Genomic DNA, 14,878 nt, shown 5'->3' on the forward strand with positions numbered 1-14,878 from the left:
ACCCATCCCCGAATGAGGACTCGAACCTCCGACGGGGGGCTGGTACGGTCACTGAGAAGTCGTTAAGAGAGGAAGGAATGTGGAAGCAAATGCCTTTGTAACTCTTTGCAGACGCCCGTTTGAACAAAAGAAGTCCAATAGTCAGCTATAACACTCTTTGATAGTCTGTCCAATTAAATGAAATGTCTGGTAGACAGGAGGAGTGTTTTCAAACGTAGTTTAAAGTTGGTTCTCCTTAACATTCCCTCCTATATCACTAACGAAATCTTGAAATGTACATAGATACAACTCCCTGTAACGTTTTCTTCAACTGACACATTAGACGTTGTACCCCTAAAGTTCATTGTGAATTTGGTCTAACGAATATGGAAGTAACTAACCAAAAAATCTCTAATGCACTGCAGAGTTCTTGAAATAGCGTTTTCATTTTCACGGAGAGAAACTGGTTAGTTACTGTGGGCTTATATTAATAGTTCTCGAGTAAGGGGACAGAGGAGGCACAGAGACTATTGCGATAGTCAGTTATTTATGGAAATGGCTTTCTCCTTACACGGTGTCCAAATCAAATGTTAACGAACACGCGCTAAAATTTATCGAGCGTGAATGACTTTTCTTGTTCATTACATAATTATATTCGGCCAAACGGCAGTCAGGTGCACGTGAGCTTTCGCCGCTCCTGTTTCTCTGCATCCTCTAACGGCCGGCAAGAAACTGCGCGCACGTCAGCTGAAAATTGGAATTCCTGACAACGCAACAAGAAGCGAAGCAGGTAGTTTTTTAGGGAGTTACGCAGGGCGCCGGGCTGATGTGTGTATAAATAGGTCGTAACACCCATCTGAGGCACCAGTCAACCGCGGTAGCCATTCAAGGACCAGGCAGGAAACAGACATGGCTCGTGGACAAGTGAGTTACTCTGAGAGCTGTAGCAATATTCAACGATTGATAACTATACAACTCGTCATAATGTTTTAGTTATGAGGGATCACAATCATCTGAATGACAACATACTGACTGCTACTGTGTAGACTTAAATATAGCTTTATTTCACGTTCATTACGACACAGTTTCAACTGGAAGCCTTTTTCAATTGTTTGTGTGGTATATGGATATACTTGTAAGTATGAGAATATACTTGGATTAGGTGCCAAGTACTCCGTAAACCGCACAATGGAAAAAACATGCGGGAGATATTTGGCCGCGAGATGTCACTATACACGGTCTATTATGCGCTTACACTCATTAAGAGGAATACTACATCACGGATGTTATACACAGATGAGCCAAAACGTTATGATTAATGCCCACCTGATGGTGTTGCGGGCACGTGACGCAGTAAGGAAAGAATGTAAGCCGAGGAGAGACGAATGGGCAGTCATAGATACGGTGTGGCGAAGATACGGGAAGCAAATTCGGAAATCCACTGAAACAAGCGGTTTTGACAAAGGACACATTATATATTTCTCTCGGACATCCAATGAGTATAATGGGCAGGGGCATTATGAATATAGTGCGGGGCAATAAGTTGGGAATGTGAGTCTCACAGGAGGCGTGCCAGAGATAAGTCCCTGCAGTGGCACTATCCTCCGTGTCCTCGGTGGCTCAGATGGATAGACCGTCTGCCATGTAAGCAGGAGATCCCGGGTTCGAGTCCCGGTCGGGGCACACAGTTTCAACTGTGCCCGTTGACTTACATCAACGCCTGTATGCAGCTAGGGGTATTCGTTTCATTGTAAAGGGCACATTCTTGTGGCCCTGCGGCAGGAAACGAGAATCTCTGAAACGGCGAAGCTGGTCAGCTGTTTGCGTACTACTGCCGTGAGAACTTATGGAAAGTTATTGAAGGACGGCGAAATAACGAGTAGGCCGTGTGGTATTGGAGGTTCACGTCTCATCGCAAAACGTATTGTCGGAGGATCCCCTACTGTGTAATCTAGGATAGGAAGCGACCTGTGGCAGATCTGACGACAGAGTACAATGCTGGTTCAGGCACAAGTGTTTCGGAGCTCCTCGTTCCTCCATTGACGCAACGACATCGTCGGTTACGATTGCAGCGGGCACAGTGTCACTAAGTTTTCGTCGTGGATCAATAGAAATGTGTTCCTTGTCGAGTAAATCGCCTTTCTTTTCACATTAGGTCTATGACTGGATCCTTACACGCGTTCATCCAGGCGAATGGCTGCTTGAAACGCGCAGCGATCTACAGATGCAGACCAGTGAAAGCAGAATTAGGCTTTGGGGTAGATTGAGTTCAGCTTCTAAGGGAGCTATGGTAGTTAGACTCGTGGACACCATGACAGCAGTGAACTACGTGAACACTATTGTGGACCACCTACGGGGTATTCAAAAAGTCTCTCCGGAGTGCCGCATGCCTCAGTGAATATACAGAAATGAAACTCAGTGAAATACAAGTTATTAATTTATTGAATATTCATTCTTACTTACAAATTTTCACATTAAATGTTGGAAGTGTCCCCCCCCCCCCCCCCCCACTCCTCGAATACACAATTCAATTCGTTTAATAATGTTTCCAAGCACATGCTGTAACATTTCTTCTGTAACAGAAGTAGTGAAAGTTGATATTACAGTTTTCAATTCATGGATGGATTTTGGGCTGTTTTTATAGACAGTTGCTTTCGCTGCACCACAGAAGAAAAAGTCAGATGGTGGCAGGTCAGGCGATCGTGGACGCCAAAGTCCCTGTCAAATTATGCGGTCATCGAAAACATCAGCAAGCAGTGACATTGAAACGCGAGCTGTATGTGCGGTTGCACCATCTTGTTGAAAATAACCGTTCAGTATTTCATTTAACACAAGTTCTCCTATGAATGCGTACAGAATATCACTGCAGTATCGTTGTGCGTTCATTGTTTTGTTGAAAAATATGGGACCCACAATCCGACGTCTAGAAATTGCAATCCAAACTCCTATTTTCACAGAATTAAGTGGTTCCTCATTAATACACAATGGATTTGCAGTACTCCACATACGAGAATTTTGCGAATTCATGCACCCGGGTAAATGAAACTACGCTTCGTCAGTGAAAAACGTTTCATTAAGAATATCTCTTCCATTTTGTTGAACGAAATTTTTGAACCATTGACAATAATGCAGTATCTTGCCATGATCAGTATTTTTCAGTTCTTGCACGACTGTCACTTTGTATGGGAAAAGTTCTAATTTTTTCCTTACAGCTGTGTGGACCGTTCCGACACTAACATCGATTTCCTGGGCGAGTTTTATTACTGACTTGTTCGGGCTCATGGACATTTTATCGCAAATATCGAGTAGTTTATCCTCAGACAAAACGCTAGGACGACCACTTCTCGGTGCATCTGTCACTGAACCCGTACTTCGAAATTTGTTAATCAAATCTCCCACAGTATCGCGATGTGGGAGTGTTGTCTCCGGGAAAACTGAATTAAATGTTTGACGAACTGAAACTGTGTATTTTTCCGCCAGCTTTGAACACTTGTTCGGCTAAAACTACACGTTCTTCGATGGTTAGCGTTTTAACAGTGGCAAAAACGAAACAAACGAACAAAGGAACTAAACTTAAACGTTCACGTCAACACGTAACGACACACACCAATGATACTACTGACGCTGGCTGAGATAAACGAAACAGTAGAATGTTGGGAGAGTCCACTTGAAGGGAAATAACCCAGACAGGCGAACAAACATATGTCACGCGCAGCTAACAATCATACGGCACTGCGGAGAGACTTTTTGAACACCCCGTACATCCCTTCATAGTTAAAGTTTTCGCTGATGGCGATAACATCTTCCAGCAGGTGACACAACTCATATTGACGTCTTAGTGAGCAAATGCCGCTGATCTGCACCCAATGGAACACATATGGGGCGCCAGCTGCGTGCCCACAAACCACCGTCCCGTAATTTACGGGAATTTTTGTCCTGTGAGTAGACATCTGGTGCCGTGTTATTCTGAAAACCTATGAACGACTTGTAGAATCCATATCAAGCAGAACAGCTCCTGTACAGTGGACCAACACTTTATTACATAGGCGATCATATCGGCACATCGGTGTAGATACATTTGCAATAAAATATTTAATTGTATAGTCCGACCAAATGCCTATGTTATTACCGCTTTGTGATTCGAGTGCTTGGGCTCTGACTCAAGCAAAAATTTGAAGACGATTTCGCAATGGAAACTGTGCAGTAATTTACAGAAAATACAATAATGTTCCTTTACACACCTCAAGGTGAAGATGATGCTGCTGTGGCTCGAAAACTACCAAATGATACAATAAATCGTATCAAATTCGATATTCGACAGGTTGTACATTATATTTACATAAACTGCCAGTTTAAATCACAGTTTCTGTTTGGCTTCCACAGTGATACAATCTGTCGTGACTGTAGTTAGAGACCCACCCCTATCTGCATTGAGCCCAGGACTCCCAGAGCCACAGTCTGATGCTCTGACCGATAGACCACCACGTCCACCCATTGGATATAATGAAAATGTAATATTTTAACCCTACCAGCAGCAGCTCCGGTGGCAAACTGCAACACTGAAATTACTTTAACGGCAACTTTTGTTCCGCTGCAGGGTTACCGTATGTTAATGACATAAAAGAAAAAAAAAATGTCGAGAATGATTCTACAAAAGGAAAGGTCCCATCTTAGCGTCTACAATCTAGTTCCAAGAAACCAATACCCATACGGTAGCCAGAAACTGCTGCTTGCAAGTCCAGTAGTCCAGCTGTGATTGTTAACACAATACGTGTAAGACTATTATGTCCAATTTAGAATAACATTCTTCTATCTTCTGTATCTTCTCCGTAAGTATAATACTGCAGAAATGTATTCCCCGATTATTACGAACATGCCGCACACTAGCTCGTTACCATTTGCGTGGAACTACGGCTCCAAATGTGATGCATAGAAGGAAATAAAGCTAAATATCTAGGTTACAAAAATTATAAATAATGACGGCTCTTAGTTTTGAACTATTCCTAAGTACAGAAACGGATAACCAGGCATAAGACCATAAATCCTTTAACCGTTAATGATCGAAGTATCGTTCGAGTATCGGATCAACTTTTAATTTTAAGAAACGTTATCGGACTCTATCTTTCGTTCACTTTCTTTGAGTGCGTTAATCGTAAGTTCGAGGCCTGCTGACAAAAATCACGCCGTGTCGCCCGCGGAAATTGAGGTCTGGTAAGTTCGGGAAGTGTAAGTGTGTGGATGATCCGGGGTGCCGGCGATTGATGTAAACAATCGAGTGCGACGGACAGTAACTAGGTGTTGCCTGTCGTTTGGTTACAGAGCTAGCTTTAACCAAATACTTTTTGTTAGTGGATTGATAGCGGAAACTAAATTATAAAATAGTTCTTTATCTCAAGATCTGATGAAAACCCGTGGCAGCGTTTAAGAGACTATCTTAATTTTGTATACAGATAGGGTGGACAAATGCTTTCCGATTGTAAACCGTGCTCACACTTCGAGGCTTAACGATTTGAGACAACACATAAGGCGATCACATGATACACGGTATGTACAATTTGAAGGAACGATGAAGGTAGGGTCCGGTTGTGGAAAGCATAAAGAAAAATCAACCTTGGACATTTATATATCGACAGCGGAGCCAACAGCAGTAATCCGGTTAAAAGAATACGACAAAGAAGCATTGGAGAGCCTCTTGGGATTTCAGAAATTGGCAGCTGTGGATCTGAAGCTAGTGTGGACAATGCACAATAAATTCAACTTCTGATAAATGTCCCGTAAAATGCCACTTTAACGTTTAACAAAGTTAAAGGAATACGTTTAGTGAAGTTAGCTTTTTGATTAACGCGAGAAAGGACATGCATGTGGATGTTTCCTTGGCGTGTCGACATCGGCACTTGGTAGTCACCTTACACTGTCAACTGACGCCGTTAATAAACGACAAGATTTTCTTACAAAACGGGAAGTTTTGCGAGTGTCTCCCAAACGGTCTTCACACATGGCGTGTTTATTCGTACTTCTGCTGAAGTAGATCAGTTTGCTAAAGTCTTTAAAGCACGCTCCTTTCCTGTGTGCCTGCAGATGTTGTCGGCTCTGTTGGTGGCTGTGTTGGCCGCCGGCTGTCAGCGAGCGATGTGCGGCCACGCCCACTCGTACGCCCACCAGACGGGTCCCGTGGTGGGTCCTGCCCACCCAGTCACCGTGGAACACTCCGGACACGTGGGCTACGGACACGGACACGGAGGACACAGCGTCGACTACGTGGTAAGGCACAGCAGCGCTACCGAGTGAGGTAGCCAATAGTCTGGATTCAAATCACCATCTAGCAATCCAGATTAATGTGCATTATCAACTTCTCGTGGCGTAATGAATAGTCCATTAAATTTCGGGCATACAGCCGCGCAAATAAAATGTTATTTGCGCGGCTGCATGCCCGATATTTGATGGATCAGATTGATCTGTCCATCATTATCATCTACATTCATTGATTAGGTTCAAGGAACCTGTTGCAGCCTAAGTGTCTTAGCTCTAACGCTCCATGGGTCGACCTAGGTCGCTTTGAGTATACACTGCAAAACTTTTTCAGGATAACTGTCTTATTGCAGTCTGTCTACATCTTGCTGCCCTTTCTGCTTATATGTATCACCTTTTTCTGTTATACTAAATATTCTAAGCTTATAGCTAATATTATAGCTTTTAGTTTACATTCTTTAAATGATCTGAGGAAATTCATTTCTGACGTCACTATCGATTTATGTCTACCTCGTTTGCTGTCCAAGCCCCAGATTCGTAAGGTAGCACTGGAACAGGTAGTGTTTTATAGACTTCCAGTTGCGTTTCATTAGTTACCTCTATGTTTAATGTTCTTTTTGTTGTTCCACAGCTATCCCGAAGTTGTTGTGTTTTATTCTTTATGTGTTTACCATAATCAAAAGAAATGTCGCAGCCCAGGTAGTCAAAATGACTTACGCGCTTCACTGTTTCGTTTTCTATCACTGTTTCTAACAGCACCTCTTATTTTCCCTGGAATGCTATTACTTTTGTCTTTTCTATTGATGTTTATAAACTATAATTTTGGCCAATTCTGTTTGATTTAAATATCTCATTATAATTCTCCTCCAGGAGTGGTTATTATAGTTGCAGTGTATATTAATGTTTTTGTATACTAGTCCTTATTTAGTTTTAGGCCTTTTCTTTTTTGTTTCTTCACTCCATTTTTAATCGTGTCATTTTTATGTAAATTGAATAAAAATGGAGAAAGGCTGCAACCTTGCTTAAATCTTTGGTTAATTAAAATGTCATTTTTCATAATTTTGTTTTCTGTTTTAATTGCAAATTTAGTGTGCCCGTTGTTCACCTAAATCGATTAAGGTAAATGCCGAGATGCTTTCTTTTCAAATGGACACGTCTAATTTCCTCCCTCACACGTTGTCCCATTGGAGTTTGTACTTTGTGTCTGATTACCTTATCGTCCACGGGACCGTAAGCTGTAATCTCCCTTCCTTCCATTACAACAGAAATGGCGCCAAAGCACCATTTTGTTCGTATTGAACGTTTTATTGTTTTGTTAACGTGTCGGTTACTAGAAACGATCAAGAATGTAAAAGGAAATGGGTTTCGTTATAGAGAACCCATGGTGCCATTCTCTTGAAGTAATGTGGAACTAAACCAGAATGACTGAAGACGCGCGCGAATGTTTGGTTAAACTTTCCATTGAACAACTTATAATCATCTTGAGCTAACAGAACCTACTGCACCGTGACTCATATTCCTTCAAATTACACTCATAAAAGTTTCTCCTTATCTTGGTCATTACAGAACTTGCACTACTTATATCACAAGGCAGTTCAATATAGGATTTTTTCAAAATGAATAGGTCATTTTCCCCATAGTGGTTAATACTATTGCAACGTATGACGGTTTATATCAATGTGATTGTAGATTAAAACTTTGTGGTGAAACGTTGCGCGTCCATCCTCACTGCCGGATGAGCATTGCACAGAAAAGGCGAAGTTATGGTGCTAGTCCGGCACACGGTTTTCATCTTCCTAGAAAAGTAAGTTCAGAGCACATCCCCCTGCAGAGTAAAAACTTAATACTGGGAACATATAATATTATATGGCTACGGCTGGGGAACCTAGCCTGCCTCGGATCGGATCCGTCTCTAGGTTTGTGGCATTAAAGGGACCAGACTGCAACGGTCATCGGTCCCGTCTCTAGGAATAACGATGAGGGCTGATGAGTGGGCCACCGTTGATATAGTTTTCAGGCAGTTTCCCACATCCAACGAGGTAAATACTGGGCTGGTACCTCCATCCCGCCTCAGATACTCTCTACGAAAATATTTAGAAAACTTCTCAGACTTGAACAAGAGATATTCTACAGACCCACACAGATGGCGTACACGAACAACGTCCCAGGTGACGTCAGGAAGGAGATCAGGCCACCAACTAATACTGCCAAAACCAAAAGAAACGGAAGAAACAGAAGAAAGAAAAAGATATTTTCTTCTAGGAACGCTAATTCCATTAGGTATTCGGTAGAGATTCTGGGAAGTTCGGAAAGTAGTAGTGAAGTATTAGCAAAACTGGAGCTGTGATATCCCTCGTAAATGGGGTGACAAAACGCCCCCAATAATCAGGATTGTCCCGTTTTTGAGCCTCAAAAATCTGTCCTGACTTTGAAAGAAATTATTAATTTGTCACGATTTTCAAAGGATTGTTTTCAAATATTTCCAAACCGGTTAAAAAATATCCTAACTATCGATTTTATAAACTAACAATCGTAATTGACATTTATTGTGTCGGTACACCCTGATACGTGTACAGATGAAGCACTATGATAGTTCTGTACCCGGTTTTCTCATTTTTAACGATAGATTATAAGTTGTCCCACTTTCTGACCAAGAGCAGGTATGAAACTCCCGCTTTTGTCCAAAGAAATTACGGTCCCCCTATTTGCGAATCGTATACGGATAGCTCAGTCGCTAAGAGCATTGCCCGGGAAAAAGAAGTTCCTGGGTCAAGTCGTTGTGCAGCAGAAAATTTTAATTTGCGAGCGAGGTTTACAATAGTATAGACACTTTGCTCCAGAATGGAAGATTCAGTCTGGTGTGACTGTTGCTGCTTTTTTTTTTGTCATACACGATGAACACTACAACGGCAAAACAGCTGCCACTAAAATGAAAATCAGTGCTGAATGTCCGACGCATATAAACTGTAGCGAAGGCGGGCAACAACAGTGGTAGACAGTTCCGTTTGGTGAGTCACGGCAACCCACGGACTGCTTTGTTTTATGATCACAACTGAAACGAATGAAAAAATAATTTAATTTAATTTAAGTGGCTTTCACATGTGAATAAATATTTGCGCAAATATGTCGTGAGAAAGATTCCGAATAAAACTACACATAAGAAATTTAACTTTTTACGTTTCTGTGGATCAAAGGACATACGTACTCCGCTATAGGATACTTAGTATAGCGATTCTTCAAAGCCCGAAACATATGCAGTATGCGCAATCACAGTCACAGCACATATTGTCTCTGTCATGTTACTGCCAAACTTCTGAACAATGTTAATGAGTAATCGATTTTTAAACTATAGGAGGTATTATCCTAACAGTGATTGTTGATGTTACTTTGACCAGCTTCAATGTTCTCTCACAGGCGTACCCGAAGTACGAGTTCGAGTACGGTGTGTCTGACGGGCACACAGGGGACCACCACTCCCAGAAGGAGCACCGCGACGGAGACGTCGTGACTGGCGAGTACTCGCTCAAGGAGGCGGACGGCAGCGTGCGCACCGTCAAGTACCACGCCGACAAGTCCGGCTTCCACCCCGTCGTACACCACTCGCACCATGGTGAGACACTCTTAACACAAGTCTATCTTGATTAACTTCTCACGGTTAGGGTTCACAGTCACGTAGAATTTTTTGAAAGACATCATTTTCGCCGTTGACTGTAGACAATACTTATTTTACAACGTTGCATGTTAAGGATGTTACCGTTGGCAATAGTTCATGTAATTTGCATCACTGCACGATGTACGAAGCTTGGCGCTCCTTTAATGCTGCTACACTACGTGATCAAAAGTATCCGGACACCAGGCTGAAAATGACTTTCAAGTTCGTGGCTCCTTCCATCGGTAATGCTGGAATTGTGTTGGCCCACCCTTAGCCTTGATGACAACTTCCACTCTCGCAGGTATATGTTCAATCAGGTGCTGGAACGTTTTCTGGGGAATGGCAGCTCATTCTTCACGGAGTGCTCCACTGAGGAGAGGTATGGTTGTCGGTCGGTGAGGCCTGGCACGAAGTCGGCGTTCCAAAACATCCCAAAGGCGTTCTATAGGATTCAGGTCAGGGCTCTGTGCAGGCCACTTCATTACAGGGGTGTTATTGTTGTGTAACCACTTCGTCACAGGCCGTGCATTATGATCAGGTGCTCGATCGTGTTGAAAGATGGAATCGTCATCCCCGAATTGCTCTTCAACATTGGGGAGCAAGAAGGTGCTTAAAACATCAAATGGCTCTGGGCTCTACGGGACTTAACATCTGTGGTCATCAGTCCCCCAGAACTTAGAACTACTTAAACCTAACTAACCTAAGGACATCACACACATCCATGCCCGAGGCAGGATTCGAACCTGCGACCGTAGTAGTCGCGCGGTTCCGGACTGAGCGCCTAGAACCGCTAGACCACCGCCGCCGGCAAAACATCAATGTAGGCCTGTGCTGTGATAATGTCACGCAAAACAACAAGGGGTGCATGCCCTCTCCATGAAAAACACGACTATACCTAACACCATCGCCTCCGAATTTTACTGTTGGCACTACACACGCTGGCACCGGGCATCCGCCATACCCACACCCTGCCATCGGATCGCCACACTGTGTACCGTGATTCGTCACTCCACACAACGTTTTTCCATTGTTCAATCGTCCAATGTTTACGCTCCTTACACCAAGCGAGGCGTCGTTTGGCATTTACCGGCGTGATGTGTGGCTTATCAGCAGCAGCTCGACCATGAAATCCAAATTTTCTCACCTCCCGATTAACTGTCATAGTACTTGCAGTGGATCCTGATGCAGTTTGGAATTCCTGTGTGATGATCTGAACAGATGTCTGCCTATTACACATTACGACCCTCTTCAACTGTCGGCGGTCTCTGTCAACAGTCGATGTCGGCCTGTACGCTTTTGTGCTGCACGTCTCCCTTCATGATTCCATTTCACTATCACATCGGAAACAGTGGACCTAGGGATGTTTAGAAGTGTGTAAATCTCGCGTACAGACGTATGACACAAGTGACACCCAATCACCTGACCACGTTCGAAGCCCATGAGTTTTGTGGAGCGCCCTATTCCGCTCTCTCATGATGTCTAACGAGTACTGAGGTCGCTGATGTGGAGTACCTGGTAGAAGGTGGCAGCACAGTGCACCTAATATGAAAAACGTATGTTTTTGTGGGTGTCCGGATACTTTTGATCACATAGTGTATATTGTTACAGTGAACGAGCTCATTTCTGACAATGACATGTACACATCTCGGGAGATTTTAAATTTTGAAATGTGTTGACGCAAAATCTTTTGCAGTAGCACTTGATAATGTACTTAAGACCGAAATTGCAATTGAAACACGTAACTTCAACGGTCAATGGCGAATATGACGTCCTTTAAAAAAGGTATATTTCATTTTCAGTTGTAAAGTATTTAGAACAAACGTCAAGGCAGTACTACCTTTCATATTATTAATGAAACTACACAGCCAGAAACCTCTAAAAACTACGTAGACAGCAGTTACGCTCTTATTCGAACTACTGATTTTCTATGGAATCAATTTATTCATTCAGTCTCTTACAAAGGTCTTCATAGATCTTTTATTTCCTTATATGTAGATGTAGACGGTGACAATCATAAAAGAATTTCATTATGCAGTAACTGGTTTCGAGCAGTCAGTCGTCATCATAAGAGAGCCATTACATATCAAGGGAGGAGTTAATGAATTATTACAAATCTATAAAAACTTCCAAGCAACTGTATACATAATGATGAAACAAGAATAAAGTTGTACCTAAAATTACATGCTACAATCTGTGCCTTATTCCTGTTGCTTTCTCAATTGCTAAAAATCAGGTCACAGTATTCTAATGAATGTAATTATAAAACATGCCGAAGTGGTTATTCCTACGGTAGACGCGCATGAACGAATTTAGTTACGTTAATAAAACCATCTTCTTGCGTGAGTAAGAACTGCAAAAACACTTGTCTGTCTTGTTGGATGTTTTATAAGATAAGGACGTATTGGTTACAGGCTTGGTCCATGACGAGTCTTTGTGAGATCGTCTATAAAATTTTGTTTTTACCATCTCTATGGACCTCAAGTGTTGCCGTGAAATAGACTATGTGAGAATTTCTTAACCAGTAAAGATTTACACAGTTTAACTCGGTTTTATTTAATTAAATGTAACATATTATATATGACATTCAAGTTGAGATTCAGGCCTGTTGTTTCACAGTGCATTACAGCGTATAGAGCAAAAACTACGACTGTGTGACTTATACTTGTGAAACGAAACTGACGTTTGATTACAGAAACATTGATGCTGTCGTAGCAGAATGTCTTTGTATTAAAGTCGCAAATGTGTCAATCATTAATGGTACGAAACAGACGCTGAACAATCTGTTAGTTGTTATTTCTTTCCCGTTTCGTTTTATTGCTGATGATTTTATTTTTCCTCCTTAGGTTACGGTGTTTCAGCGGGCGCCGCTGAAGTGGGACCGCGGCCAGGATACGCACACTACTGAAGGCGTCGTACCTGAAAACACAGAGTTACAGAATGCAGGACGTCCTTAACACGAGGCGAAGCAATAGCTGCGTAGTGAACTCGTAAAAGATGACAACTGCTGGACTATATTACGATGTGAAAGGAAATAAGAGAAAAGCCATTGCTTTTTTGGCATCCAGACATACAGGTTGCTCAGAAATAGTCTGAAAAGCTTGTAAGGGTGTTGCAGGGGAGGCTGTGCTGGGAAATAATTGTTAAGAAATAAATTCGATGTGTTGCGCTGTTACCGAGTTTCTTAGCATTGAACTTAGGCAATTTCGTCGACATGCGAGCAAATTCAAGCACTTGCACGAGCTAAAATGTGGAAATGCACAGACATTTGTGGGTGTGTAAGTTACGACTTGTTGAAATGCTCATCACCAATTAAAATGTGTCTTTTTCGGAAGTGATAAATTTAAGCTAAATGAGGAGAGGCTACGTTTGTTCGGTTTGAGGAAACTAAACGACGAACACGTTTAGCAACGCTCTCTGGCAGGCTATTTGAATTTGCGCGTGCAACGGCTGATGGGCTAACTTTAGTGCTAAATAACTCGGAAATGTCGCAACGTATGGAATTTTTTTTAACAGCTGTATCGCAGCACAACTTATCCTGCAACACCCTTACAAGCTTTTCAGGCTGTTTCTTACCACGTTGTACGTTTAGTCTGAGTGTAAGGCAGTAAAATCCGTGTCAGTTTAGGAATTACCCACTTAACGCGAAAACCTACATTCTTCAGTGTACACGTTAGATGAAACTGCATTGTCGTATGGTTACCTTCCGCATATAGTAAATGAACACTGTAATATATTTTTTATGATAATTTGATATTAACCGCTATGTACTCTTGTGTTCTATTATGTAAAAAAATGAAACCACCATAAATTTAATTCAAAATTATAGTAGACGTGTTGTTAATATTTCTATTGACCTAGAATTAATTCACAATTATATCCGTAGTAGGCTAGCAACCTGCTGGAGCTTTGCACGAGTAGCACTAAGTATCAGTGGCTGGGCGACTTCATAATATGTACCAGCTGGCAAAAAGACGAATATGTTCCTTTCATCCCTGCTACAGCAGGTTGAATTCTTATATGAAACGAATAGTACAGATTAGTAAAGTTTTCTCAGTTTATTTATATACTTTGACTCTCAGGACACTATCCCTCTGAGGAGACATACTTCGACATCGTTTGCTTTTCGTTTTTTCTGGATTCGTTTCTCACTGATCACAGTTAATCGATAACGCCCTGTTAATGATTTGTACCTTAATAGAATAAAAATGTTATTAGGAATATTTTACTCAATTTGCAGTCCTTCTAGTTTCACATGACTTTTTGGCAGTAATTCTGAGTTATTTTCACGCATGTTAAGATACTTTTTAGCCAGTTTTGTGTCACCGCAGTACAATTTTTTGTATGTGTATAGGCGTGAAATGCTCATTATACAGAGATATCGCTTCATAAAATTTTATTGATGAAAAAATTCTGACTGAAAACAGAGTTTACTGACCTCAGGACCCTTGCAATGACCCTAGACAACTTTCATTAAATTCACCACTTCAGCTAAAACTACACATACGCACCAGACCAGGTATTACGTGCATATCTTACTCGCGCAAGTACGGTAACTTTTGAACCTCTGAAGCTCGGAAACTGATAATAAAGTCGAAAAACATTTCAAGGTTCCTCGAAAACATCATTTTAAGAAAATATTGTAAAAATTTCGGCGATTTTCCATGAACAGTAAATACAGTAATGGTTGAACTGTGTAAGCATTCACTTGAACACCAACAACTGCTACAATTCCGCACTGGATTGATAATGCCCTGACACAGGTCTAAATCTGATCTGCGTTGTGACTATAAATGTCATATTAAAGCAACTTAATTCTACGACTGATTGCTGCTCTGTCTAACCCAATATAACCACAGACGTTGCGTGCACCCACCCCATGGAGGGCAACCTGACCTTAAGAAAATACAGAGTTGGAAATTCCCACAGTTGCTGCTTTTGGTGGCCAAAAATCGTGGTTTTTCTTGGTTTTCTCAGGAACCGCCCTTGAAGAAATAATGC

General features: G+C 41.9%; 1 protein-coding gene across 1 annotated transcript; it reads left to right on the forward strand.

Moving 5' to 3' along the window:
• The first annotated feature begins 857 nt into the window (after window positions 1-857).
• On the forward strand, window positions 858-13,632 carry LOC124711964 (cuticle protein 7-like). The gene is made up of 4 exons (XM_047242245.1): window positions 858-903; window positions 6,058-6,240; window positions 9,643-9,838; window positions 12,724-13,632. The coding sequence occupies exons 1-4, from the start codon at window positions 889-891 to the stop codon at window positions 12,783-12,785; spliced, it is 456 nt and encodes a 151-aa protein (XP_047098201.1). The 5' UTR covers window positions 858-888; the 3' UTR covers window positions 12,786-13,632.
• Window positions 13,633-14,878: the final 1,246 nt, after the last annotated feature.

The sequence above is a fragment of the Schistocerca piceifrons genome, chromosome 8 (genome assembly GCF_021461385.2).
Source record: "Schistocerca piceifrons isolate TAMUIC-IGC-003096 chromosome 8, iqSchPice1.1, whole genome shotgun sequence".
In the NCBI taxonomy this organism is placed as follows: domain Eukaryota; kingdom Metazoa; phylum Arthropoda; class Insecta; order Orthoptera; family Acrididae; genus Schistocerca; species Schistocerca piceifrons.

Excerpts from the sequence above, each read along its gene's own strand:
- LOC124711964 (XM_047242245.1), top strand. Across the intron at positions 6,241-9,642 it reads GACACAGCGTCGACTACGTG|GCGTACCCGAAGTACGAGTT; the intron begins GTAAGGCACAGC and ends GTTCTCTCACAG. Across the intron at positions 9,839-12,723 it reads CGTACACCACTCGCACCATG|GTTACGGTGTTTCAGCGGGC; the intron begins GTGAGACACTCT and ends TTTCCTCCTTAG.